This window comes from Canis lupus, chromosome 35, assembly GCF_011100685.1.
Source record: "Canis lupus familiaris isolate Mischka breed German Shepherd chromosome 35, alternate assembly UU_Cfam_GSD_1.0, whole genome shotgun sequence".
NCBI classification, from domain to species: domain Eukaryota; kingdom Metazoa; phylum Chordata; class Mammalia; order Carnivora; family Canidae; genus Canis; species Canis lupus.
Window position 1 is genome coordinate 2,233,338 of NC_049256.1, and position 24,984 is coordinate 2,258,321.

General features: G+C 42.2%; 1 protein-coding gene across 7 annotated transcripts in view; it reads right to left on the reverse strand.

Moving 5' to 3' along the window:
• EXOC2 (exocyst complex component 2) overlaps positions 1 to 24,984 on the reverse strand; it is a 224,900-nt gene that overhangs the window by 84,373 nt on the left and 115,543 nt on the right. For 6 of the 7 annotated variants that reach the window (XM_038584007.1, XM_038584006.1, XM_038584002.1 and 3 more), the window contains 6 exons: positions 23,732 to 23,857; positions 17,896 to 18,020; positions 7,060 to 7,125; positions 6,730 to 6,887; positions 6,204 to 6,325; positions 4,357 to 4,418 (listed from right to left, as the gene is read on the reverse strand). In XM_038584007.1, the coding sequence (XP_038439935.1) occupies positions 4,357 to 4,418; positions 6,204 to 6,325; positions 6,730 to 6,887; positions 7,060 to 7,125; positions 17,896 to 18,020; positions 23,732 to 23,857 (659 nt within the window). The remainder of the gene's footprint in view (positions 1 to 4,356; positions 4,419 to 6,203; positions 6,326 to 6,729; positions 6,888 to 7,059; positions 7,126 to 17,895; positions 18,021 to 23,731; positions 23,858 to 24,984) is intronic. The other variant, XM_038584008.1, reaches the window with a different exon arrangement.

Genomic DNA, 24,984 nt, shown 5'->3' on the forward strand with positions numbered 1-24,984 from the left:
CAGTTTAAAGACAAAGCCAATAAGCAAATTTTTTTAAAAAGCAGGTGCCCCATAAACTTCTATTTTCAACACCACTTCCAGGATATATTCTGAGCTCCATCTCCTAGGTCTTCCACATGTCTAGCCCTGTTCAAAGTGTAATATTACTAATAGTGATTCGTGGGACGTCCAGGATTGTCCATGCAAAAGTCATTACAGTCACTTTCCATAGACATTGCCAGAAATTAACCCTCAAAGATCTGTCCGGCAAATGGCACGCGAGGCACTGAATGATGATAACATCTCCGCTCCTACTGTGCTCGAGGCTCCACTGTGCCAGGCGTACTCTAGGTGATGGGGACGGGGAGGCGGGGGCGGGGGGGACAGGCAGTGCTCCTCAAGGGTCTACGAGGGTAGAAGACACAACCACACAAGTCACAGTCAACAAAACTGGGACTTTTTACAAAACAAACACAACAACAACAACAACAAAAAGAAAAAACCACCCCAGAAATAAATTAATTGCAAACTAAAAAACAAAAAAACAAAAAAAAAAAAAACAAAAAACACCCAAATAACTAGAATACATGCCATGAAAAACCAAATGGGCACTCAGAGCAAATGACGCTGAAGGAGGGGAACCTGCTGTAGGTAGGACACAGAGGACGCCCCCTGGACCTTGCAGGGGAGGGGGAGTGGGGGCTGTGCGGCCAGGCCCCGCAGACCTCGCAGACCTCGGGGAGCAGCCCGGTGGGACGGGCGACAGGGGCACGGGCCCCCACTCTGACGGCTCTGGGCAAAACCCTAGAGTCAGGCGCTCTCCTTACTGCGTGCTTCAGTTCTCAAGACACTGGGGGCAGCAACCGAACAGAAGACACCTGCATAGGATCAGAGGCGCTTTCTCACCAAAAGGACCCCAGAACTCAGGGCAGCTATAGTACCTCCGCATTTAACACTGCGCTCTGAAGCCACCAGAGGGCACCATAGAAACTTCTAAATATCCACATGTAAATCAGTAAAATAAGAGCATACAGTATGAAATACCACGTGCACAGAAGCATTTCAGGAGTGGAAACGTCTGCTAGATATCTGACCTTATCCCTCCGCCCTACCGGCCTCAAAAGGTAGGAAAATCCAAGATGTTAAAACAGTAATAGTGAGAATTAAATCCAAAACTCAGCAGTAGGCAATTAGATGTTGATGCTCATATATATGGTTACTTAGATTTCTTGCAATAATATCTCAACTAGATTTTATTAATTTCTTTTTATATCTATATTATACAATAAACAGATAGGGAATATCAGAGAACTCCAGGAGTTTCAGTTAAACTGGGAGTAAATGACAGTGTAAACACCTGCTATTTCTTTTTTCTAAAAGAAACAGTTCTATCTCTGTATATTATCAGTGAAGCATCCAATTTAGCTGATTATAGGAGTTATCACAAATCTTTCCAGCCTTTTTACAGTTCTATTTTTTTTTGTTTAGATTTTATTTATTTATTCATGAGAGACAGAGAGGGAGAGAGAGAGACAGAGAGAGAGAGAGACAGAGACAGAGAGAGAGAGGCAGAGACCCAGGCAGAGGGAGAAGCAGGCTCCATGCAGGGAGCCCGATGCGGGACTTGATTCCGGGACCCCGGGGTCACACCCTGGGCTGAAGGTGGCGTTAACCACTGAGCCACCCAGGCATCCGCATTCCCAGTTTTTATGAAAGAAGAAAATTCTCAGTATTGAAAATTCTAAAAAAAAAACTTAAAAGATTAAAAATTTCAGAAAAAGTAAAATGTATTCCTATTCTAAACAAATGCAATTGGTTCTATGGAGTGTTAAGAAAATATAAATTAGTGGTATATAATAGAATTTGAGACAATTTAAGTCATTGTTCAAAGTTTTAAGAATTTTATAAATGTCAGGTTAAAATACTCAACACCAGATCTCTGACTACGCATTTCTGAAGTGAGGCGCATGAAATAGCTTCAAACATGCTCAGCTTTATCGACACTATTATGCAGCCTCGTCTTGACCAACATCTGGCCCGGAGGTACAATGGCTGACACCAGAAGTGTGACTTTCTGTGAGTCACTCATCCACAAAGTTTAGTCTTGTAGCTTGTATGTGTGACAAACGTGGAAGTATTCCATGGTTAGAGTTTCTTAGTATCACAGTGAAACTTTAAATGGACTGCAAACAAGTCTACAGCAACCATTTGAAGACCTTTTCGGAGGTTTAACTACTCTAATCAGACCACCTGACCTGGGGACGGCAGCTACGGGCCCCGGATGTGCCCTGGAACGCCCGGGACTAGAGGGAGCGGCATCACATGAGCCCTTCTGGGACCCAGGGAGGTGCAGTGGGGCGTCGGGCTGCCCAGCCCCCAGAGCATGCAACTCCTCATCTCCTCGGGGTCGGGAATACAAGCCCCACGTCGGGGGTAGAGATCAAATACACAGACTTAAAAAAAAAAAAAAAAAAAAACCCCACAAGATTGCAGGACTATTATGTAACAGGATTATGGACTGAACTGGATTAGGATCCTGAATCTAGTGCAGCACAACTTCCTCTACAACAGCACTGTCCGAAAGGAGTATATAATGTGAGCCACGAACATAAGTCACATTTATAATTTCAGATTTTCTAGTAAACACGTTGAGGAAATTAAAAGAAAAAAATAATTTTAATATAATTCATGTTATGCAATAAGACGAAATACTATTTCGACATGTAATCAATATAAAAAACTGAGATACTTTACATTCTTTGTGTACTGAGTCTTTGGAATCTGGTATGTATTTTACACAAGCCATGTCTCCAATGGCCACTGTACTGAACCATGAAGGTCTACTCCACATCGCCTTTCTCTACGTATTTAGTAGGACAGAATTAGTTATAGGATACTCTGTATTTAATCACAAGTAATTATGAGAAGTAGAATAAGTCAAATGAACAAATTTTTATGAAAAACAAGTCCTTCAAAATATCATTATAATAGATTTACTAAAAATACAAATTTCCCTAATGTCAAACATGATATAATTCACAAAAATCTGTAAGTACGGACCGCTGTTCTAAACCATATTGTCATTTAATGTAAGGTACATTTTGGTGTATTTAAGAGGAAGAGGAGAAAAGCATTTCAACTTGGGAAAAATTCCCCAGCTCCCACAGTAAGACTGCCAATAAGAAGCATAGCAATTTAAAAAAAAAAAAAAATCAGCAATTTGAGGAAATGAAGAAATACTACATGAGATCATCGCATCTCAACAACCTCATCCACCACTATCTTGTAAATCTGGGCAAGTCAAAACCATTCTATTCTAGTTTCCTCATCAACTATGTAGGCAGAAACCTAATTGCCTCCCCTAGATTTATCTTTTCCATTTTTCTTACTAATGTAAAACAGGAACTTTTTGGGCTTAACAATGTGCTATCTGCTAAAAAATTGCATTTTTCCAGCCTCCACTGCCACCAGGGCTGGGCATGTGAATCAATTCTAGCCAAGCAGATGTAGGAAGGATTATGAGCTGCGTGTGGCTCCTGAGAAAGTGCTGGACTTTGCCACGACGGGACTGAGGCCATGGTGGCTGGAGCGACAGTGGCCGCCTTGTGACAGGAGGACATCTGCAGACAGAGGCCACGATAAGGGTCGCAAAGAAGCAAGTCAGAAAGAGCCCTGTGTGCTGACTGTATGACTCCGCTGCCACACCAGTCCTAATTTCTTTAATGTTAGAGAAAAAGGAAATACCCATCTCATCTAAAGGCCCTGGATGTTTTAGCAGCTGAATGTCAATTTAACTGGCTCACCTACCCACAGGACCATCGTGGGAATCCAGGAGGCAAATGTGAAAACACGGTAGATCGTGAAAACTATTTTCAAAAATATTTTGAAAATCTAAAAGTCCCATCTGAACGGATGCTGACCCTAAAATGAATCCACCATGTTCGTGATCGCCTGCCTGACCGACGTATATATCTGGAGAAGTTTGCTTTTGTTGTGTATTTATTTTGTTTTGGCTTAGGGGCCAGCACTAGTATTTTTTTCTATTCTGTTTTTCTAAAAAAAAATTCGAGTTACTGGGTAACTTACAATGAAGCACAATCTATTTTAAAATGTCATGCAAACAAACAATAGTGACATGATGAAGAAAGAGCACTCGAAAAGAGATCCACTGTTTTTACTAATTTTTAGATATTTGTGGTTAGTGGTGAGCACAAATGACTCTGAAAAGGAAAATTTTAAGAAATTTATTTTTCTATCTTCAGGAGTGATTTAGAATTACAATATAAAGAATATATGCTCCTTATTAATAAAGAAAATCACTTATTTTGAATACAATACATACTAATGATTAAATCTTTGAAAATAATTTGAACTTACAAGAGAAGTCAGTCCTTCATTATCGACAATCCAGTCCTCCTTTTCAGCTAACCTCTTTATTTCTAAGGGGAAATAAGCACACAAGTATTTTTTATTATAATAATCTCACTGAACTTTATAGAAATAAAAATCTATAAAGGTCATGGTTTTTCATTGTTTTATACGGGTTTGTAAAAAATGAAAAGTAGGTAATAGGTATACAACATAATTCTGGTACATGCAAGGATTTAAATGTGTATTGTTTTCGGGATTTTTTAATAAAACATTAATGTAAATAAACTTAGCCCATTTTGGAGACTCTAGGCTAGGCTTAATGACAACTTTAGACAATGGTTTATTACTTACTCAAAGCACTTTTGATTATATTCAACGTGTATAAAATAAAGCTTTAATTTTTTTCTTAAAATATCTGATTAAAAAAATTATATTAGGGCAGCCCCAGTGGCGCAGTGGTTTAGCGCCGCCTGCAGCCCAGGGCGTGATCCTGGAGACCCTGGATCGAGTCCCACATCAGGCTCCCTGCATGGAGCCTGCTTCTCCCTCTGCCTGTGTCTCTGCCTCTCTCTCTCTCTGTCTCTCATGAATAAATAAATAAAATCTTAAAAAAAAAATTTATATTGTTTTAGTCCTATGCACTTCTGATGATTGGTAAAGGAATGCTACCTTTCCAAACCATTTTTCAGGCTGTTTCAGGTTCCTGATGGGAGGGAGCAGGTGAATTCAGAGGACATTGCTATTTCTCACCTGGATTCCATTCTCTTTCTGTTGACACGGTATATTTAGTCACCAATTCTGTATAGAGATGTGACCTTCTTAAAAGATTTTATTTATTTGATTTTTTTTTAAAGATGCTTTTCTTTTTTAAAGGTCCCCAAGATGGGACCTTCCAACTTAAAACTCCTGGTGACAGTTAGTTACTGCTTATGTTGTTTATAATGATGTTCTTGATTGTCTTTGAAAATACTTAATATCCAAAAGAGTGCTTTATACAGATAACCTTGCTTTTTATGATTTTATGTACAAAATCATGAAAATTCTAAAAGGTATTAAGAAAACAAGCATAATTTCTAGTATATAGAAAACCATTTTAGTCTTTCTTCTGATTTTACATTGATATTTCTAAATATTTAAAATGTACATACATAGTTTCAAAACTGGGACCATACTTTATATACATTTTATTCTAGACCTTTTCTTTTATTTTTTTAAGATTTTATTTATTTATTCATGAAAGACACACAGAGAGAGGCAGAGACACAGGCAGAGAGAGAAGCAGGCTCAGGGAGCCCAATGTGGGACTCACTGGGGCTGCCCTATACTAGGCCTTTTCTACTTGATATTCGCCATAAGGATGTTCTTAAGTCCTGAAATATTTTTAAGGATTTAATATCCATTTAATTTATATCTATCTTAATTTGTACATGGCTTGGTATCTCAAGTAAATAGATTTGATAAGATATTCAAAGAAGGAAAAAAATTCCGGCAGCCCCGGTGGCTCAGCAGTTTAGCGCCACCTTCACCCAGGGCGTGACCCTGGGGTCCTGGGATCAAGTCCCACATCGGGCTCCCTGCATGGAGCCTGCTTCTCCCTCTGCCTGGGTCTCTGCCTCTCTCTCTCTCTCTCTCTCTCTCTCTCTGTGTGTGTGTGTCTCTCATGAAGGAATAAATAAAATCTTAAAAAAAAAAAAAAAGGAAACAATTCTATTGAGCAGCTACTGGTGATCTAAAATATTCGAATTTCCATAAAAAGTAATGATCTCATTTTCAAGAATTAGAAACCAAAAAGAGGAGGTGGCATATTCAGATAATTGATGTCTAGCAAATGTCACCAATTTTTCTTAACCTACCTTCTGCTGTGTGTTGCAATGTGACCATCACACAACGTACTCGGAGATCCAGAATGAGATCCTGGATGGTCTGTAGCATGTCGTTAGGAATTTCAAGGGCAGTCAACGATTCGTAAGTATGTCTGTGAAAGAGACATGACAAAACAAAAGCAAGCAGAGTTGGATCCTGAAGCAAGTCCTGTGAGTAGTCTGGCCAACCCATAATGATGCGTATGGAAGTTCAAAGCTGTAACACTATATTGAAAGCAAGGGGAAAGTAAGAGCATAAAGGGAATTAAAATACAACAGTGATGCTAAATTAAATAGAAAAGATGCACATCCAATATTCTTATCCAACACAAGCACCAGGAAGGTTTAGGGGCTTTACGATACAGAGGAAATACCAGAGTCAAGAGGACAGAGTAAAATTCTTTGTTGAATATGTTAAAAAATCATATCCCAAACTGAATGTTCTTTTTTTTTTTTTTTTTTCCCCAAAAAGACAAAAAGAATTTACCCCATTTCAGAAGAATGTGTCCATATTTACCTTATGGTCTGAATGACATGAGCAAGCCACTGTCCTGAGAGCTCCGACTTCACCTCCCAGCCTCCGTACTGCCTCACTCCGCACTCTGGGATGCTGAGTGGGAGCAGGGCTCCACGGATCAACTTCACAAGACACTGCATTACTTCCTGAATCATTTTCTAGACAATGATGAAGGTAAAACTGCATTAAAAGTCATTAACTTGATTAAATCAACTAAAGGAATCTGTCTGAACCATGAAGCACAGTTTAAATGTAGATAAAGTTTTCTAGTAACTCTGGTTGAGAAAACCTTCTCCTATGAAAAAGCCTAAGTACGAATCCTTAACTTACCTTAAAATCATTTTGTCTTTGCCTTACATTCTTTGATCTTTCAATCTGGCCTGATTTCTCCGCAGTCTTAAAAATTAAAAAAGCAAAATAAAATATATTAGTTGTCTTCAGAAATAATTTATAAAAACAAACGCCTTAGCAGTTGTATACAAAGAGAGCGTGAGATATGGTTGTGACTTGATCGAAAGGAATATTCAAGACATAATCTAAGTTTCTGACTTAAAAGCAGACTTGAGGGGCACCTGGGAGGCTCGGTCGGTCAAGCATCTGCCTTCAGCTCACGTTACGATCCCAGCGTCCTGAGATGGAGCCCCCTGAGGGCGTCCGGCTCAGCAGACGGCCTGCCTCTCCCTCTCTGCCTACTTGTCCTCCCTCTCTCTCTTTCAAATAAAAAAAAGTCTTTAAAAAAATAAAAACAGATGTAATTAGAAAAACCGTCCTATTCCAACAAGAGGTTATTCTTCCTAAAAACTTTAAGTACAATTTCCGTAAATAAACTTAAGCATTAAGTTGAATTTACCTTTTTTGTAGGTGAATTTCATGTGCCATGTTCATCAATAATCACATATGGTTAAACCTAAATTGTACCCATGATAACATTCTCAATACTATTTCTCATTAGTGTAGAAATAAATGGAAGAGTAAACTCTGGATTAATGTCTAGAAATCTTAAGATATCCATTACCTTTAAATTTTTTTTTTTTTTTACATTTCAAAATGGAGAATTTATTTAGCCAGATTTTTTTAGACCTGATGCATAGCAAATGAATAACAAAAGGAAAAAAAGTGAAGTATCTTTCCATAATAAATCCTGAGTAAAAATCAAAAGTATAAACAGGTCAGAGCTAAATGACAAGGAGATCATGACCTATAGGTGCTTTGGCAATATGCAGGAGAAATCCAGAGCCTTAAAAACATTTATCTATTTATTTATTTTTGATTTTTATTTATTTATTTTTTTAAAATATTTATTTATTTATGAGAGAGAGAGAGAGGCAGAGACACAGGCAGAGGGAGAAGCAGGCTCCATGCAGGGAGCCCGACGCGGGACTCGATCCTGGGTCTCCAGGATCGTGCCCTGGGCCAAAGGCAGGAGCTAAACCGCTGAGCCACCCAGGGATCCCCTGATTTTTTTTTTTTTAATTCAATTTGCCACCACCCAGTGCTCATCCCATCCTTTAAACATTTATACATAAACATTATATTTGGCATTTTATTTTTAAAAAATTATAAATCCCTCTTCTTTGGGGGATTTTATAGTCTAATTTAGAGAGAATATAATCTAGAATTCTAGGATTAGACTTTTATCTGTTTACTACTAGCCATATTTTCCTTTGATACTGCTTTCTCCTTAACGTAATACATGGAGGGCTACGTTGATTAAAAAAGAAAGCTATTCAGCTGGATTTCAGTTAATGTTTTATTCCCGAGTTTTCTAACTTGATATTACCATATAAAATGCCAAAGAAGAGTAAGCTAGGAAAACTTTCCAAATAAATAAATAATAACAAAATGGTACAATGCAAAAGAAAAAGTTCTGATACCTCCTAAAAGTAATGCAAAATACTCCTTTAAAGTTAAAGTGCTTCTGTATTATTGGTTAGAGACACATCAAGAGAACTTTCAAGTTAAGAACAGTTGTATCATAAATGATTATGATATTGACTTCAAGTCAACTCTGAAATACAAATAATATTATACATATTTTTGGTAAAAGCTAGAGAAAAAGGGTATAGAGTTCATTATGATGATGAGCATTCCCAACATGAATGAGCAAATGAAGGGTAAGGATTGCTGAACGTTTTCAACAAAAACATGAGCCATACCTGATGAGAATTGTCAACATACACATACATACATCCCTCAGGCTCTAATTTACATTTATTTTAGAATTTTATATTAAACTATATAGCTTTTATCATCTTTGTAGAAATGCACTTCTACTTTTAAAGAATCCAAGTTTAATTTTCGAAAAAAACTAAACCCAAAATTCACCTCAGTAATAAGCAGATTCCTAAATTCATTAGGCAAATACTCAAAATTCTTTATGCACCAGGTTTTCACTGAGAAGCTGATGTTTTCATCCCTTTACTTTTAAGACAAATGAGAAGCACCTGACCCGTTTTAAGGCCACCGTGAGGCGCGACTCCAGGGCCAGTCCGTCAGGAGCACAGCCAGCAGGATGCTGCGCTCACCTGGGCTCACCTGGGCTCACCTGGGCGAGCAATCACAGCGCCTGGACAACGGGAGGAGGAGCATGAACGCAGGCTGCCCGAGCTGACCGGCCTGGCAACCCTGCGGGCGGCGTCTGGGTGAGAAAGGGGAGATGCCAAGTGACGCCCAGCTGGGTGTTAGCCTACTTCCTGTTCTGTCAAAGCGTGATGCTCTGATTCAAAGTAACACCATGGGCTGTCGAGGCCTCGGCGCAGGGAAGCCAGTGAGGGCTTCAGGCTTTCAGGAGGTGATAAACGAACTACTCTCTAAATACGGCAGCAGTTTGACAGCTCTTCGTCTTGGGCACTTTTTTCCTCTTTTACTAATTTATGCTCAAGGCTTCAGATACCATTCCTACCTAGTGCCTTCCTGTTCTGGATCCTGCACTCAGTATCAACATGGGGTCCCCCTCGAAACAAGGCGTTCTCCAGACACCAGCTGGATGTCCTACTGGCCCACGGACTCGGACACAGTCTCCCTGGATGTCACATCAGATCCCACAAGGTGAAGGCTCAGCCCTACAAGACTGGCACTCCCCAACACACAGTTGGATGCCAATCTCAAGACCAGGTTGTCACCTGTGCTTCTGACGGGAGGTTCCTAGGACTCCCTGCTCAGGTTCAGTTAACCCGTGAGAACAGCTCTCAGAACCAGGAAATGTGTTTGCTCACCAGATTACCAGTTTATTAAAAAAAAGGATAGAACTCAGAAATGGCCAGGTGGATGAGGTGCATGGGACAAGGTAGGGGAGAAGGGTGCAGAGCTTCCAGGCCCTCTTTCTCTCCAGGCAAGTCACTCGCCCTCAACCTCCACACATTCACCCCCCGGAAGTTCTCTGAACCGTGTCCTTCGGGTTTTTATGGGAGCTTCACTACACAGGCATGATTACATCGCTGGCACCTGACTCGGCCTCCAGCCCCATTCTGCTCCCTAGAGGCTGAGGGTTGAGACTGAAAACTCCAACCCTCTAGTCACATGGCTGGTGCTCCAAGCAACCAGCACCCCCATCCTGAGGTGGGGACAAAACACCCTTCCCACTCCTTGCTTAAGGAAATTCCCAGGGTTTCAGGGGCTCTGGGCCAGAAACCAGAAGACAACGATATATATCTCTTATTATGAATCACAATGTCATATTTCCAAATTTATAGCTCCAGTCTAAATCTTTCCTCCGAAGCCCAAATTTGACTTTCAGATTGCCTACTTCATGTCTCTTCTTGCATAACCCACGGGAATCTCAAATCCAATACATCAAAAGTAGGGAACTGTTATTTCCCTCCACGCATGTCCTTCAAGTCTTCCTGACTTGGCGAATGGCGTACCGACTCACTGGGAGTCCATTTGGTAGCTCGGTGTTAATTCTTGTCCTCGTCTTACTCGTCTGATCCATCAACACTACTTCTAAAATACAAATGAAATCTATCATTTTGTCTCTAATTCCACTAACAAGACCTTAATCCAAACACCATCATTTCCTACCCAGTTTTAATAGTTTACTCAATCTGACTTTTTGTTCCCCGCCAATTCATTATTGAACAGGTAACCAGAGTGGTCTTTTTAAAACCAAAACTCTGATCAGTTAGAGCCTATGCGTGTCTTCCCACCATACCTGGAAGACAAACTCCTCCCCCAGGCCTGTAACAGAGCCCCGTCGGTCGGTTCCTGCTTGCTCCTCTAGTCTCACCCCCTAACCCCACTGCTCAGGAGTCTCTGACTGTTGCGACCTTCTTTCTGTTTTTCAAATACGCCAAGCTCCTCTCCTTGGCTTTGCAATGTGCTATTGCCTCTTCCTAATACGTTCTTCTCCCTGATTCTTTGTGGGGCTGATTCCTTCTCATGCTTTGGGTTTTCATTTCAGTGTCATCTTCTCAGAGAGATCCTCCCTGACTTCCAACCCACTACTGATATTCTTTCTCCTAAAACCCTATTTGTTTCCTTTTGATAGCTGTTATCAAATTCCGGGTAATTTTTTAAAAATTTATTTTGGTTCTACCTCTCCAGGAAGGGAGAGGTCATATTTATCTTGGTCACTACCTGGTGTGTCTATAGATCTCAAAATTTTTGTGTGTGTTTTATGTGTATGTGTGTAGATACATGGATCGGTACCTGCCACACAGAGCGTTCAGGATATTCAAGAAATACGTGGTGAATGAAAGATCACCTGGGGTTAGGGTTCTTCAGGGCCCCCCGGGATCTATTTCAGAAAACATGAAACAGAAAACGGCTCAGAATACCACTAGGTTAATCTGAAGGTCTTCTGGGTCTCCACGTGGCTAACTGGCCCTTTGGAGGAGACCTCCCAGGCATAATCCTAGTACATATTCCTGAAGAGTCCAACAGACTCACTACTTCTCCTGGAGATTTAAGACATCAACAAAGGGGAGAAGCAGAGGTTTTACGGATTTCCTGTGAACGCTGGGGGTTGGGAGGACTCCTGTAGGGGTGGAATTCAGAGGCTGCCGAGGAGCCCAGCACCTACAGTGATAGGAAGAGGCCCAGGATGACACTGGAATCCTAAACTGCAAAATCTAAGTTAAGGGCCTTGAGACGGTTAATTCTACGTGGTACCTTGAGTGGGCCACAGGATGCTCCGATATTTGTTTGACATTATTCTGGTCTGTCTGCGAGAGCGTTTTTGGATAGGATTACCATTTGGGCTGGTAGACCAAGGAAAGCGGACTACCCTCCTTAATGAGGGTGGAGCCCATCCAATGGGAGGCCTGGATACGACAAAGAGGCTGACCCTCCTGCAGGTCAGAGGGACCTCCTCCTGCTAACTGCCTCGAGTGGGGACACTGAACTGAAACACTGCTACTTCCTGGGTCCCGAGCCTCTGGGCTTCCAGGCTAGAACCACACAAAGGGCAATTCCCGAGTTTCCAGCTTGATGACTGCAGGTCACGGGACTCGCTAACCTCTACAGTCACATAGGCCAGTTCCTTATGGTAAATCTCTCTCTTTATAAACACGGTTGGAAACAGAATCAACATCCTATTGGCTCTATTTCTCTGAACCCTGACTAACACGGGGCTGGGTCCGTGTGCTGTGCACAAGGGATGCAGTGCTAAGAACAAAGGCATGATTTGTCTCAAAAGTGAGTCAAGCCAGTGTAAAACTCTAAGTATGCTGATATCAGATGGTGCTTTTCTAATTGTATCTGTCATAGTACCTAGGACGACTCTGCATAGTAGGCTTGTTTAATGGGCTAGTTATTTCATAGTTCTTTGTTCTGTGAAATATTTTTAAATCAAAGAGTGAAGGTCAATTTTTTAAAAACATCACTTCTAAATTAAAACTGAATTCTGCCCACTAAACAGGTGCTAATGAACAGATGATGACGTTTACTAGACAAAATAAATTTGTAAACTTCAAGAATTGGTTTCCAAATATATAGAGAGTGGAGGGGGCAGGAATCAGTTATAAGGCACACCTCCTGAAATTATTAATTAAAAAACAGTTACTTATCAACATATTGACCTATATAAGATTTGTCTTATTTTTAAAAGGAAATCTAATTTTGGAACGTAAAGTACATCTTAATTTACATACTCTGAGTTATTATGCAACTTTTAAAGATTAGTAATCACACAAATGTTTATAAAAATTATTTGGATGTGTTAACAGTTTTCACTCCAAATTATACTATATTTAAAATATATCTGAAGATGAGATCTCAGCCTACTATTAACCATTTCGTTAACTAAAAACCTTAACTCTTTCCTGCACACACAGACCAAAACTACTTTGTGGTAAGACCAACGGCTAGATTTCACTGTTTTGATTCACATGTTACTTCACATGGGCATGACTGGTTTGAAGAACTATTTTTTAAACTGTTGGAAACTCCATCTAAATCTTTAACGGATGGGCTCTTAATAAAATAGTTCCATAACTAGAAAAAAATTTTCAAGTAAATTCTGTTTGAATATTACAGAGCTTTCTTATACGAGTTTAAGTACCAACTATCAAAAGCCTTGGAACTCTTCCGAGTTTTTAATTAGTTTCTGGATTTCACTAACAGCTCGACATGTTCCTGACCCTCCAGTCCCTTCTACGACCCTTCAGTGTCTTTCTGGCTTTTCTATAGAGGGTAAATAGTTTAAAAAACACGCCCAAATCCATATAGTGGATTACACTCTGTTATTGCCATAAACTCTTAAAAGCTCACAAATACAGATGGGTAGAAACACCACAGGCATATCCAACTCTGTACAACTAATGCTTCCCTAAAATACCTCAGACCAAAAACTTAGGAATTTTACAAAGCCTAAAAAGACGCGCGGCAAGGCACCCACTACCTTGTGCAACGAATCTGAAGGAAGGAACACTGACTAAGAACGAAGAAGTAGGTTAAAATCCTCTTCCTAAGGTACTGATTCCTTCGATGAGCCGATCCATCTAGACACTATTCAACAATCCTCTATTTCTTGATGCTGCTACGCTTTGTTCCCTGACCGCCTATTATGTGCCAGGCCAATGAGGTTTTAAACACTGGAATGAGTATTTCTTCCAAATAATAAGAGCATTTCACAGACATTAACTCGTTTAATTCTCAAACGTGACCGGTGCCACCAGGCAGAGAGAAGTAAAGTCATCCGCCTCAGGTCACAGCCAGTAAGTGAGATATGTTGGATGTTTTTATTAAAACGTTAGTGTTCTGTAAAAAGGGCCAGGAAACACGACAATTTCATATGAAATCACTTCTATAAAAATACTTAGTGCTCCACCACACAGGGAAGTGGCGAGGACACCTCCCCAGAGCCATGAGCTGGGAAGCGAGAGGGGCTGGTTGTTGGGTTTCCGGCCCAGTGGGCTCAGGGGCTGGAGCTGCCCAGGCCGGCGAGCCTGGCTAAGACAGAGGCGTGCGGAGAGGCGCCTCCTGGGGCTCGGAGCCACGGCACCCCTGCCCTCCCCCACGCCTCCTCATGAGGTGGAAAACCCGGACCCTGGCCGGGAGCCTGCTTTGCTCCGAATCCCAGCGCCCTGCGCTCGAGCACGACTGTCCTCGGTCAAACCTGCGCTGTCCCCGCGCCCCAGCTCGGGCCCTTGCAGCTCGGCTCTTGCAAGTCGGCGGGCTGCGCCGGGACGCCCCAGAGCGCACAGCCTGTCCGGGCAGGCAGGCACCTGGGAGACACGCGGAGTGGAAACGGCGATGGCACGAGGGGGCATCATCCACTGTCCTGGGGGTAGTGCCCCGAGAGCCGCAGGCCCAGGACACCTGTCCAGGCGCCACCCCCGGCCCCCAGCACGAGCCAGCTTCAGTGAGGGGCGTGGCGCCACCCTGGCCGCGCTCGGCTGCTCCCGCTCTGCTCGGGCAAACGTGCCCAAGGACCAGCGCAGTGGGCCCTTCCCCCAAGACCAGCACAAGGCCCGGGTTCCGCACGCTCCCGCCGTTCAATGAACAGACCAGAGCGCACCTGGGTAAAGCCTGCGATCCTGTGGCCAACGTCCAAGCCGCCCCGCCGCAGGCAGGGCAAACTGCAGAGGACCGGCCTGAGGCACACGCGCCGCGTACACCAGACACTTCCTAAAGCGCCAGGCCCTGGACGCCGCAGGGCCTCTTCTTCAGAAAGCTCTCAGAAGCAGGAAACATTACAAGATTTTCTAATACAGAAGAAGAGAGAGATCCAGACAACACACAAAGATAGAGGAATTCATCCCAAAAGAAAGAACAAGAAAAGGTCACGGGCAGGGATCTAATCCAAAGAGATATCGGTGTATTCCAGGTGAGAATTTAAATCAACAGTCATTAAAAAATCAAATAAATAAAAATAAAGCAACAGTCATAAAGATGATTGCTGGGCTTGAGAAAATCATGGAAGGTATCAGGGAGACTCGAACCACAGAGATAAAAGAGTTAACAATCGATCAGTCACAAATGAAAAATGCAATAACTGAGATTCAAAACAGACTGGATATAATGACCACGAGGGTAGAAGAAGCAGAGGAACGAGTAAGTAATATAGAAAATGCTGCCATGGAAAATAAGCAAAAAAAAAAAGGGGGGGGGGGAACATTATGGATCATGAGAGTAGACTTAGGGAACTTAGTGAATGAATCAAACATTAAAACATTTGTCACAGAGGAGTCCCAAAGAAGAGAGAGAAAAAGTGGGCAGAAGGTTTATATGAAGAAATAATAGCTGAAAACTTCTCTAATCTAGGGAAGGACACAGACATCAAAATTCAGGAGGCTCAGAGACCTCCCGTCAAAATCAACAAGAGCAGGCCAACACCAAGATATACTGCAGTTAGATCTGCACAATATAGTGAGGGAGAAAGACTCCTGAAAGCAGCCAGACAAGGGCAGTCCCTAACTTACAAGAGAAGACCCGTAAGGGGAGCTGCAGATCTCTTCCCAACACTTGGCAAGCCAGATGCGAGTGGCAGGATTTACTCAACGTGCTGAGTGGGAAAAAACACTGTACCCAGCAGGGCTATCTCTTAGAGTAGAAGGAGAGATAAAGCGTTTCCCAGACAAACAAAAACAGAAGGACTGCAGGATCAGTAAAGCAGCCCTACAAGAAATATTAAAGGGCACTTGTTGAGTAGGGGAAAAAAAAAAAGACCAAAAGTGACAAAGACTAAAACGGAACACAGAAAGTCTCCAGAAAAAAAAAAAAAAAAATGATAAAACAGATATAAAACTATGGCGCTGTATATATATCAATAATAATCTTGAACGTAAATGGATGAAATGCTCCGATCAAAACACAAAGGATGTCAGAATAAAAAAATAACAAGACCCATCTACCTGCTGCTTAACCATATGATCTTTTCGATAGACGTAGAAAAAGCATTTGACAAAGTACAACATCCGTTCACGATAAAAGCCCTCAACAAAGTAAGTTCAGAAGGAACGTACCTCAACATAATAAAGGCCACAAACAGAAAACCCACAACTAATATCACCCTCAAGGGGGAAGCCCGGAGAGCTTCCCTCCATGGGCATGGACACGACAGGGAGGTCTGCTCTCACCCCTGCTGCCTAACATGGTACTGGAAGTGCAGCCTCAGCAGTCAGGTAATCAAAATAAATAAACGGCATCCAAATTGGTAAGGAAGAGGTCAAACATTCACTATCTGCGGGTGACAGGATACTCGACAGAGAAAACCCAAGACTTCACTAAAAACTTGCTAGGGATGATAGATGGACTCGGTAAAGTCACAGGATACAAAAGTGTCATAGAGGTCTGTTGCGTTTCTATACACCGCTAATGAGGCAGCAGGAAGAGAAATCAAGGAATTAATTCCATTTACAATTATAACAAAAGCCGTAAGATATCTAGGAATAAAATCTAACCAAAGAGGTAAAACATCTATATTTTGGGGCAGCCGGGTGGCTGAGCAGTTAGTGCTGCCTTCAGCCCAGGGCGTGACGCCGGGGTCCCGGGATCGAGTCCCACGTCGTGCTCCCTGCATGGAGCCTGCTTCTCCCTCTGCCTGTGTCTCTGCCTCTCTCTCTCTCTCATTCTGTGTCTCTCATGAATAAATAAATAAAATCTTAAAAAACAAACAAACATCTATACTCTGAAAACTACAAAACACCTGTGAAGAAATTAAAGATGACAGCAAGGAATGGGAAAACATTCCGTGCTCACGGACTGCAGAGGCAGCGTTGTTAAAATGGCTCTACTGCTCAGAGCAATCTACACAGTTAACGTGACCCTCATCAAAATACCACAGCACTTTCCACAAGAGCTAGAACAATCTTAAAATTTGTATGGAACCAGAAAAGCTCCCAAATAGCCAAAGCAATTACTCTTTATATATATATATATTTTAATTTATTCATGAGACCCAGAGAGAGGCAGAGACACAGGCAGAGGGAGAAGCAGGCTCCATGCAGGGAGCCCGATGTGGGACTCGATCTGGGGATCCCGGGGTCACGCCCTGGGTTGAAGGCAGGCACCTGACCACCGTGAGCTCTTTTTCTTTTTTTTTTTTTTTTAATTATTGTATTTGTTTATTTGAGGGAGAGAGACAGAGAGTGTGACTGCAGGGAGGGATGGAAGAAGCTCTCAAGCCGACTACAGAGTGCAGAACCAGACGTGGAGCTTGATGTCATGACCTGGGCCAAAATCCAAAATCAAGAAACACTCATTCGACGGAGCCACCCAAGTGCCCCAGGGCCAAAGCCATCTCGAGAGCGGAGCAAAGCTGGAGGCATCACAATTCAAGACTTCAAGTCACATTACAAAGCTGTGATCATCAAGACAGCGTGGTCCTGGCACAAATATGGACACACAGGTCAGTGGAACAGAATAAAAAACCAAGACATAAACCCACAACTATACAATCAATCTTCAACAAAGCAGGAAAGAATATCCAATGGGGGGGAAAAAAAAAAAAGACAGCCTCAAGAGACAGGTGTTGGGAAAACCGGACACCAACATGCAAAAGAAAGAAACCACACACAAAATGAATTCAAAATGGATGAAAGTCCTAAATGTGAGGCAGCTATAAGTTTTAGAGCTTTTAATTAATCTTAAAATATCGGACAACAGTTAATAGGTTTTGGGTCTCTAAAGTCTAAAAAAAAAAAAAAGTCACTTCAAAATCTACAATTTTCAAGATTCGCACACAGAATGACTTAGCTACCCCTACAGGCAAGTCTGTATACGTACCTCGCTGAAAAGGCTTCCATTAACATAGGAGATCCAGAGTTTCCAGAAGTTAGGCAGCTGACTTAAGACAAGCTTGGTCAATTTTACAACGAATGCCACTCGGTGAGGAGTTTTGTATCTCCAGGCTAGAGGGGGGGAAGATGCTATGAATATACTTTGAAATAGGAACAAAAACAGGCTTGAACATGTTATTGCTCCCCCACCTAAAGATGTGTCCCGCTTTGTCCCACTTTGTCTGTGGGGCCGACACCTCCCTCTCCACATCTCAGGACCAAAGCCCGCCGGCAGGGAAGACACTCTAACCAGAGGTCCCTGCTGTTCTCAGGGCAGGAGGACGCAGCAGGAGAAGCAACGGGGACGCTGTGGGGTTTCCCGCTCGCCCTCAGGATGGTCTATGGCTTCAGAAGCCATGTGCCTTCAGACGGCAAATAAGGAAAGACAGGGCAAGGCCAACTAGCCGTAAACTGCAGGCAAGTATCTACCAGTTAGATATTACTACACATGCGGTGAAAATTCAACAATGAGTCAAGTCATCATAAAAGAACAGACTCAAGGGCAATCATAATGAGTAACTCTTCCTGTAATGAAGAAACCCAAGAATAAATAAAAACATCGAAGCCTCTTGGATTCGGTATCATTTAAACGCAGTTACCGTAAATGGGAAATAAAGTCGCATAGATTTCTTACGGGAGTAAGTTCATAGGAATAAGAACAAATCAGCAATTCGGTGAGCATTAATCCCTTCTGGTCTCTTCCCTTTTTCTGCATCACGTTCTCCCCTGTTTCCTCCCTCCTGCGTGCCCCGCTCTCCCGCCCCCCAGCAGGAGCAGGGCAAAGGCCCGCCTTCTGTCCAACTCACAGCAACCATCGGGAGAAGGAGAACGTCGGGCCCAACTTCTCACTTCTACTTAGCAATTGCAAAGACCGGTCAGATAAGGGGACTTCATTAACCCCTTCATCAACTGCCAGCTTCCTTTCAAACTACTCCTAGGCAAAAAGTTTCGTTGCTATAATTACCACCGTTACTCTAGTGGGGAAGGGTGGATTTTATTTCTTTTAAAATGTCTCATAATATTCTAAAAGGACAACATATAGTCAGAAAAGAGAATGTCACAGGATATAGAGCAAAGAACCTCCCACCACATTCTCCAACTGCCTCGCTCCCAGCTGCAGCCATAAGGACCACTGCTATCAGCGGCTTGTGATTCTTTCTGAAATATAAATACATATTCTCTCCCCACCCAAATGTGTTTTCACACAAATCAAAGCATATTAAAAACACTTGGCCTTTTTTTCACTCAATAATGGATGCTGAAGTTTTTCCCGATTCATACACAGAACGTTTCCCCTGCCCCACATTTACAGGGCACGGTTCACCCTTGAAGAACACAAAGGTTAGGAACACTGAGCCCCTGCACAGTCAAAAGCACGTGAACAACTTCTGACTCCCCAGACACTGAGCAACTAATAGCCTGCTGCTGACCAGGGAACTTACCAATTACATCAAGCAGTCGGTTAATGTGTATTTTACATACGTATTACATACTCTACTCTTACAATAATACCTTTTTGATTTTTTCAGTATTTCTAGGCTACACGGTTTATCTGAGAGTTTTTTCAAATTGTCCCAGATCTCCAAAAAAACTTTCCAATATATGTACTGAACAAAATCCATTGTATGAGTAGACCTGCCCAATTCAAACCAGTGCAGTTCACGGGTCAGCTGTATTTCATATTTTGTATGAATCATGATTTCTAAAAATCTCTATAATAGGCAAGACTGTTTGTAGTTAAAATTAGTGCTTCAAATAAATAAAGTTAGTGTTTTATTTAATAACTCTATACCTACAGCACTTAGCACACGTGCAAGTGTCAATGTAGAATAAATTCTCACAACCAGAACCACTAGGTCCAAGAGTACCTGGAGCTGTGATTTTGCTAAGTGGTATTAAATTACCTCTATGGGGATTCTTTACACATCCACCAGCAACAAACAGCAACAAACACAAACACAGCTGAGCTCCCTTATAATCTCACCAATGAACAAATCAAACACACAAAATTCCAAACAATAAAAAAAATTGGGGGATTTTGCCAAAATGGTACCCCACTGTAGTGTTACATGGCCTTTTAAATTTTTATTGTTGAGTACTTACCTTCGTACACTTGAGAGCATCCAGACTTCCAATCTGTGGGCCATGGAGCCCCATTACGTAGGAGGTCTACTAGCCCCCTGTCTAGTTGTGCGGAAAAGCTTCAAATTCACTGTCACGTATGTGAAGCGTATGATTCTTTAATAGGAGTACACTGTGAAGTGTTCTGGTTTATTTGGCCAATAGTTATTAAGGGTCCACCGTGTGCTAACCCTGTGGCTGTACCTTAACGTCTGTCTAAGACGGTCACCACTGCTACTGCATGAACGGGCCAGGTCTCTCCCTCACGGAGCCTACAAGTGAACAGACAACCAAGGAAAGGAGCCCTGGTCATAATGTGGCAGGAGTCTAATGAGATTAGAGGTATTTTTCACCTGGCGACAGAGCTGAAGCAGTCAACCCAAATACAGATGAGCACCGTTTCCCAAACGGCATGTAGTGCCCTACACAGCACAGGCCACAGCCCAGGAGATGACAGGCCAATGACAAGGTAAGAAACAGGACCAGAAAATCTAACACCTGAAGCACTAAGAGACCTGCCTCACGTGGTAGCAAGTAGACTCTTATGTGGTATCTTCCTCTAAACTAGGGCTTCAGAGTCTGAGCTCCTCCACGCAGCTATATGGACAGCTCCCTATATAACCCTATTGTGAGAAACTCACCGGATATCCTGGTCTCATATATTCTTTGCAAAGCTTTTTTGCTGGGAAATTAAAGTGGAAACACCTTATGGTGAACCAAGTCCCTACTGGCTCTGATACTGGACAAGGACTGAGCGCTAGCTTACCACACACCCACGTGCTCCACATACATGCAGATACTCTAGGCGTCCTGGGGAATGCCTCCACCCCAGAGAAGAACAAGGAACGCTGCCTCTTCACCAATGTAAAGGAAAAGTTCTTTTTTTTTTTTTTTAAAGATTTTATTTATTCATGAGAGACTCAGAGAGATGCAGAGACACAGGCAGAGGGAGAAGAGGGCTCCATGCAGGGAGCCCGATGGGGGACTCGATCCCAGGACCCCGGGGTCATGCCCTGAGCTGGGCCAAAGGTAGGTGCTAAACTGCTGAGCTACCCAGGGATCCCCTAAGGGAAAATTTCTTTTTAAAAAACAGAAATTAAACTAAGCTTCTCTCTGGTTAAATCCATTAATTAATAAGTATTCTAATTGAAGTGATTTTATGATAGGAAAAATAGTTGGGAGAAATACAAACCTTACAGGACAATCCCAAAAAGCTTCCACAAGGATTTCTTCATTCAATCTTTTTATGACAGAATAATGGTAGAATGATTCGAAGTTCACCGTAGTGCGGAGTGGTAACAGAGCACCTAAATACTATTACCAGATAACCCCACTGGGCTGGGAACTCTGCAATGACTTCATGCTTTGGGACTCAGTCATCAAGGCTCTGGGGAAGCGGACAGGTCCCGGCAGCCTCCCGCCCAGTGACAGAGAACAACCTTTTGTCTCAGGCTTAATTTGATCTTTTTATTACTAATGGGTTCTTTATACCTACGTCTATGTATGTAATGAGAGTCCTGCCCATTCCTTCTACGTCTACTTCATCTAAATTCTGATTATTTGAAACTGGTTTTGGGTTTTATTTTCTTACGGAATTCAACATGTCTTAGTTAAATTCCCGTATGCTGTTATGAGTCACAGAACAACCTCAAGAGCTATTTCCAAAGGCTGACGAAAAGAACTATTTACTATAAGCATCTTCCACAATGTTTCAAGTTCAAGTAATAATTTTAGGGAAATTAAACGTGTATTTTACCGCCACTTCCAGCCATATTAGAATAACAAGGATCAGACTCTGCCTCCAGTTACAAACAACTAGAAAATTTGGGTGGGGGTAGATATATGAACTATTTCAGACATTACACAATGGGCAGCACAGGACTGCCATTCCCAAGGGAAGGGAGATGTGTGGGGAGTCCATAATTCCCATGGCTTTCTGCCTACAATTTCTAGACAACTCAGTCAAAAGGAGGCATGATCTACACAAAGCTCAATGGCCTTTCTGAACTGGAGGTGAACAGAAAATGCAGGAAAGAGTTCTCTGTAACGAAGCAGAGTGGAAATAACTGGGGGCGAGGAGGGGGAAACAGAGCCTCAGTGATCTACAGGATAATCTACTGGCCCAACATACACGTAACTGGAGTCCTAGAAAAGGAAGTGGAGCAGAAAAATATTTAAGAAAACCATGGCCAAAATTTTTCTGAATTTGATGAAAATTTCCAGAATCTCATAAAATAGATCCAAGAAGTGTGGCAAAACTCAGGCAGGATAAATGTGAACTATTCAAGATGATATAACTCATCACAGTCAAGACTCAAGAACAGTTTCTAATTGATCTAAGCCTATTAGCATGTCAGCTGATGGCAGTAAATTCCTTAAGGACCGAGGTGGAAGGTTTTTAGATCCGACTATTATCCTACTAATTAAAAGAAGGACGTACTGTTCAGGAAGCCAGGTGGGCTGCGCCCCAGAGCCAGATCGTGGCTACATTCCCTAGAGGGCTGCAATACGCCACAGTCTACAGAAGCGAGTGACTCTGTTTTTTCATCATTTATATTAGTTTGATGGGCTGCGTAGGAAATAGGAACAGGACAGGAAGGAACACTGAGCCCTCCATTTACTACAAATGAATCATCTCATTTTAAGGTGTTCTTATGGACTTTCATTCACATTTATTAACGAAGCCTTAGTAAAAGCCCTACTCCTCATACTTGTAAGAAGAACATAAAATACTTTAAAATTAACTTTAGATGTATTTAATATAAAGTAAGTTATTTCTATTACCTTATTTGGATTTCTTTCTTTTTTTTTTTTAAGATTTTATTTTTAAGTAATCTCTATACTCCACACGAGGCTTGAACTCACAACCCCAAGATGGAGAGTTGAATGCTCTACCAACTGAACCATCCAGGCGTCCCACCCTATTTGGATTCCTTAGATCTGTTATTGAGGTTATAAGTAACCAGTGACTAATAGCATTTAATTGGTACCCAAATGCATTATAACCAATATATTTTGTATCTCACACAGCCAAATAAACAATAGGTAAATATCAACTCTAGAAAGTTAAGAACTGTTAACAGTTTAATTTCAGATGCTTTATTCTCAGAAAAAAAAATTGATTGGCAATTAATATATTATTAACTATGCTTTCCAGACCAAATTTTAAAATGCATAAAAAAGATGTTTCTTGGGCACCTGGGTGGCTCAGTGGTTGAGCGCCTGCCTTTGGCCCGGGGTGTGACTCTGGGGTCCTGGGATCGAGTCCCACATCGGGCTCCCTGCTTGGAGCCTGCTTCTCCCTCTGCCTGTGTCTCTGTCTCTCTCTCTCTCTCTCTCCCTCTCTCTCTCTCTATGTCTGTGTCTCTCATGAATAAATAAATAATCTTAAAAAAAAAGTGTTTACTAACTATAGAGATGATTTTTGTTACGAATTTCATCTTAAAGAAATTCTCACAAAATATTTTCTGTGGCATGATTTTAAAAAAGTCAATCACAGGAAAGATGAAAGGAGATCTTACATATGTTGAAAGCATTCGCCTGTAAAGGTCGGTAATACTTAGCAGCAGTAACACAACTAACCAGGAAAATTCCCAAGAGAAAAATGTTTGAAATTGTACAAGTACAAACTTAAAAGACAAAGTCGGGGTTGAGATACTCACTGTCATCTCGACCGGACTGAAAGCTGCTGCCCCTCTTCAGGGATGCTGTCTGACTCAGATGGCCCAACACCACGGGGCGGGCGTCCGTGTCCAGGTCCAACATGGGGCTGTGAAGGCCTGGAGTCCCTAGAAGAGAGGGGACACTTCCATATACTCCAGATATTCTTCCTGGGCTGACTTAGTGGACTGCTTCTCTGAGTTAGTTCTTGCTCCACTGTCCTCCACTCTTTTAAATAAAACATTGTCCAAGCAAAATAAAAGAATCGTTTTTCTAGCTAGCTTCTAAAAGTCATTCCCACAATGACAGATTCTTGGGATTCAGTTCACTACTCTGAGTTAATATAGAGACGTAACAAACGGTGAGAGAAACCTATGGGTCAGCTTAGAATGAATGCCCAGCAAAGCTGGCAGGGGCAAGGTGGAGGGGGAGGGCTACAAAACTAAAAGCCGGGATGGGAAGTACTTTTTTGAAAAAAACAGCTGATACTTGGAAGCCACGGCACTGACGCTCTCCTGGTGGAGCAGCCTTACAGCATGAACTGGCTGTCCCTTAAAATTTACATCCCCAAATCCTACGATTCCTTTGTTTGGGATGTGGGATTTGATCCCCCACTTGTGTTCCCGATGCCAGCCACCTAATTTGGATCCTTCTCACCTCACGCTGGTACTATTCTAGAAGTCGGACATTTTACTACTATCAGGCGACTCTCTTTACTGTCTGGATGAATATCACTGAAATAGTGCTTTCTGGATTCTCAGAAGTTTTCCAGAAAACCCTGGACATCCAACCAAAATTATCCCAAGAACCAGGAAACTTTTTTCCTAAAACGGATCTCAAGGTCTACTTGTATCTCATGTTGCTGGGTTAGCAAGACGTTGGCTTCACACGGCAAAATTTGCCTTGTGAGTCTGTCCCGGTGCCTGTCGTCACCACTCTGGGCTCTGCAGCCGAGCCTCCAAAGGTCTTCAAGGCAAGATGAATTCCCCACACGTGTACAGAATATTCACCACGCCTCGGACACCTACACATTCTAGGTATGAAAATCCATCTTACACTTCCCTATCCTCTCCATCTGAAAGGCCTCACGCCTCACCTATCCTTCCTCTCCACCTCCTCAAACTCTTATCCTTAAAAATGCAAGTTGCGGTGCCGCTGCTCCATGAAGTCACCTACAATTCCAACCCGGAGAGCTGCCTGCCTTCTCCGTCTTCTGACGCCAGTGCAAAGAAACCCGATTCAGTTGACCTAACAT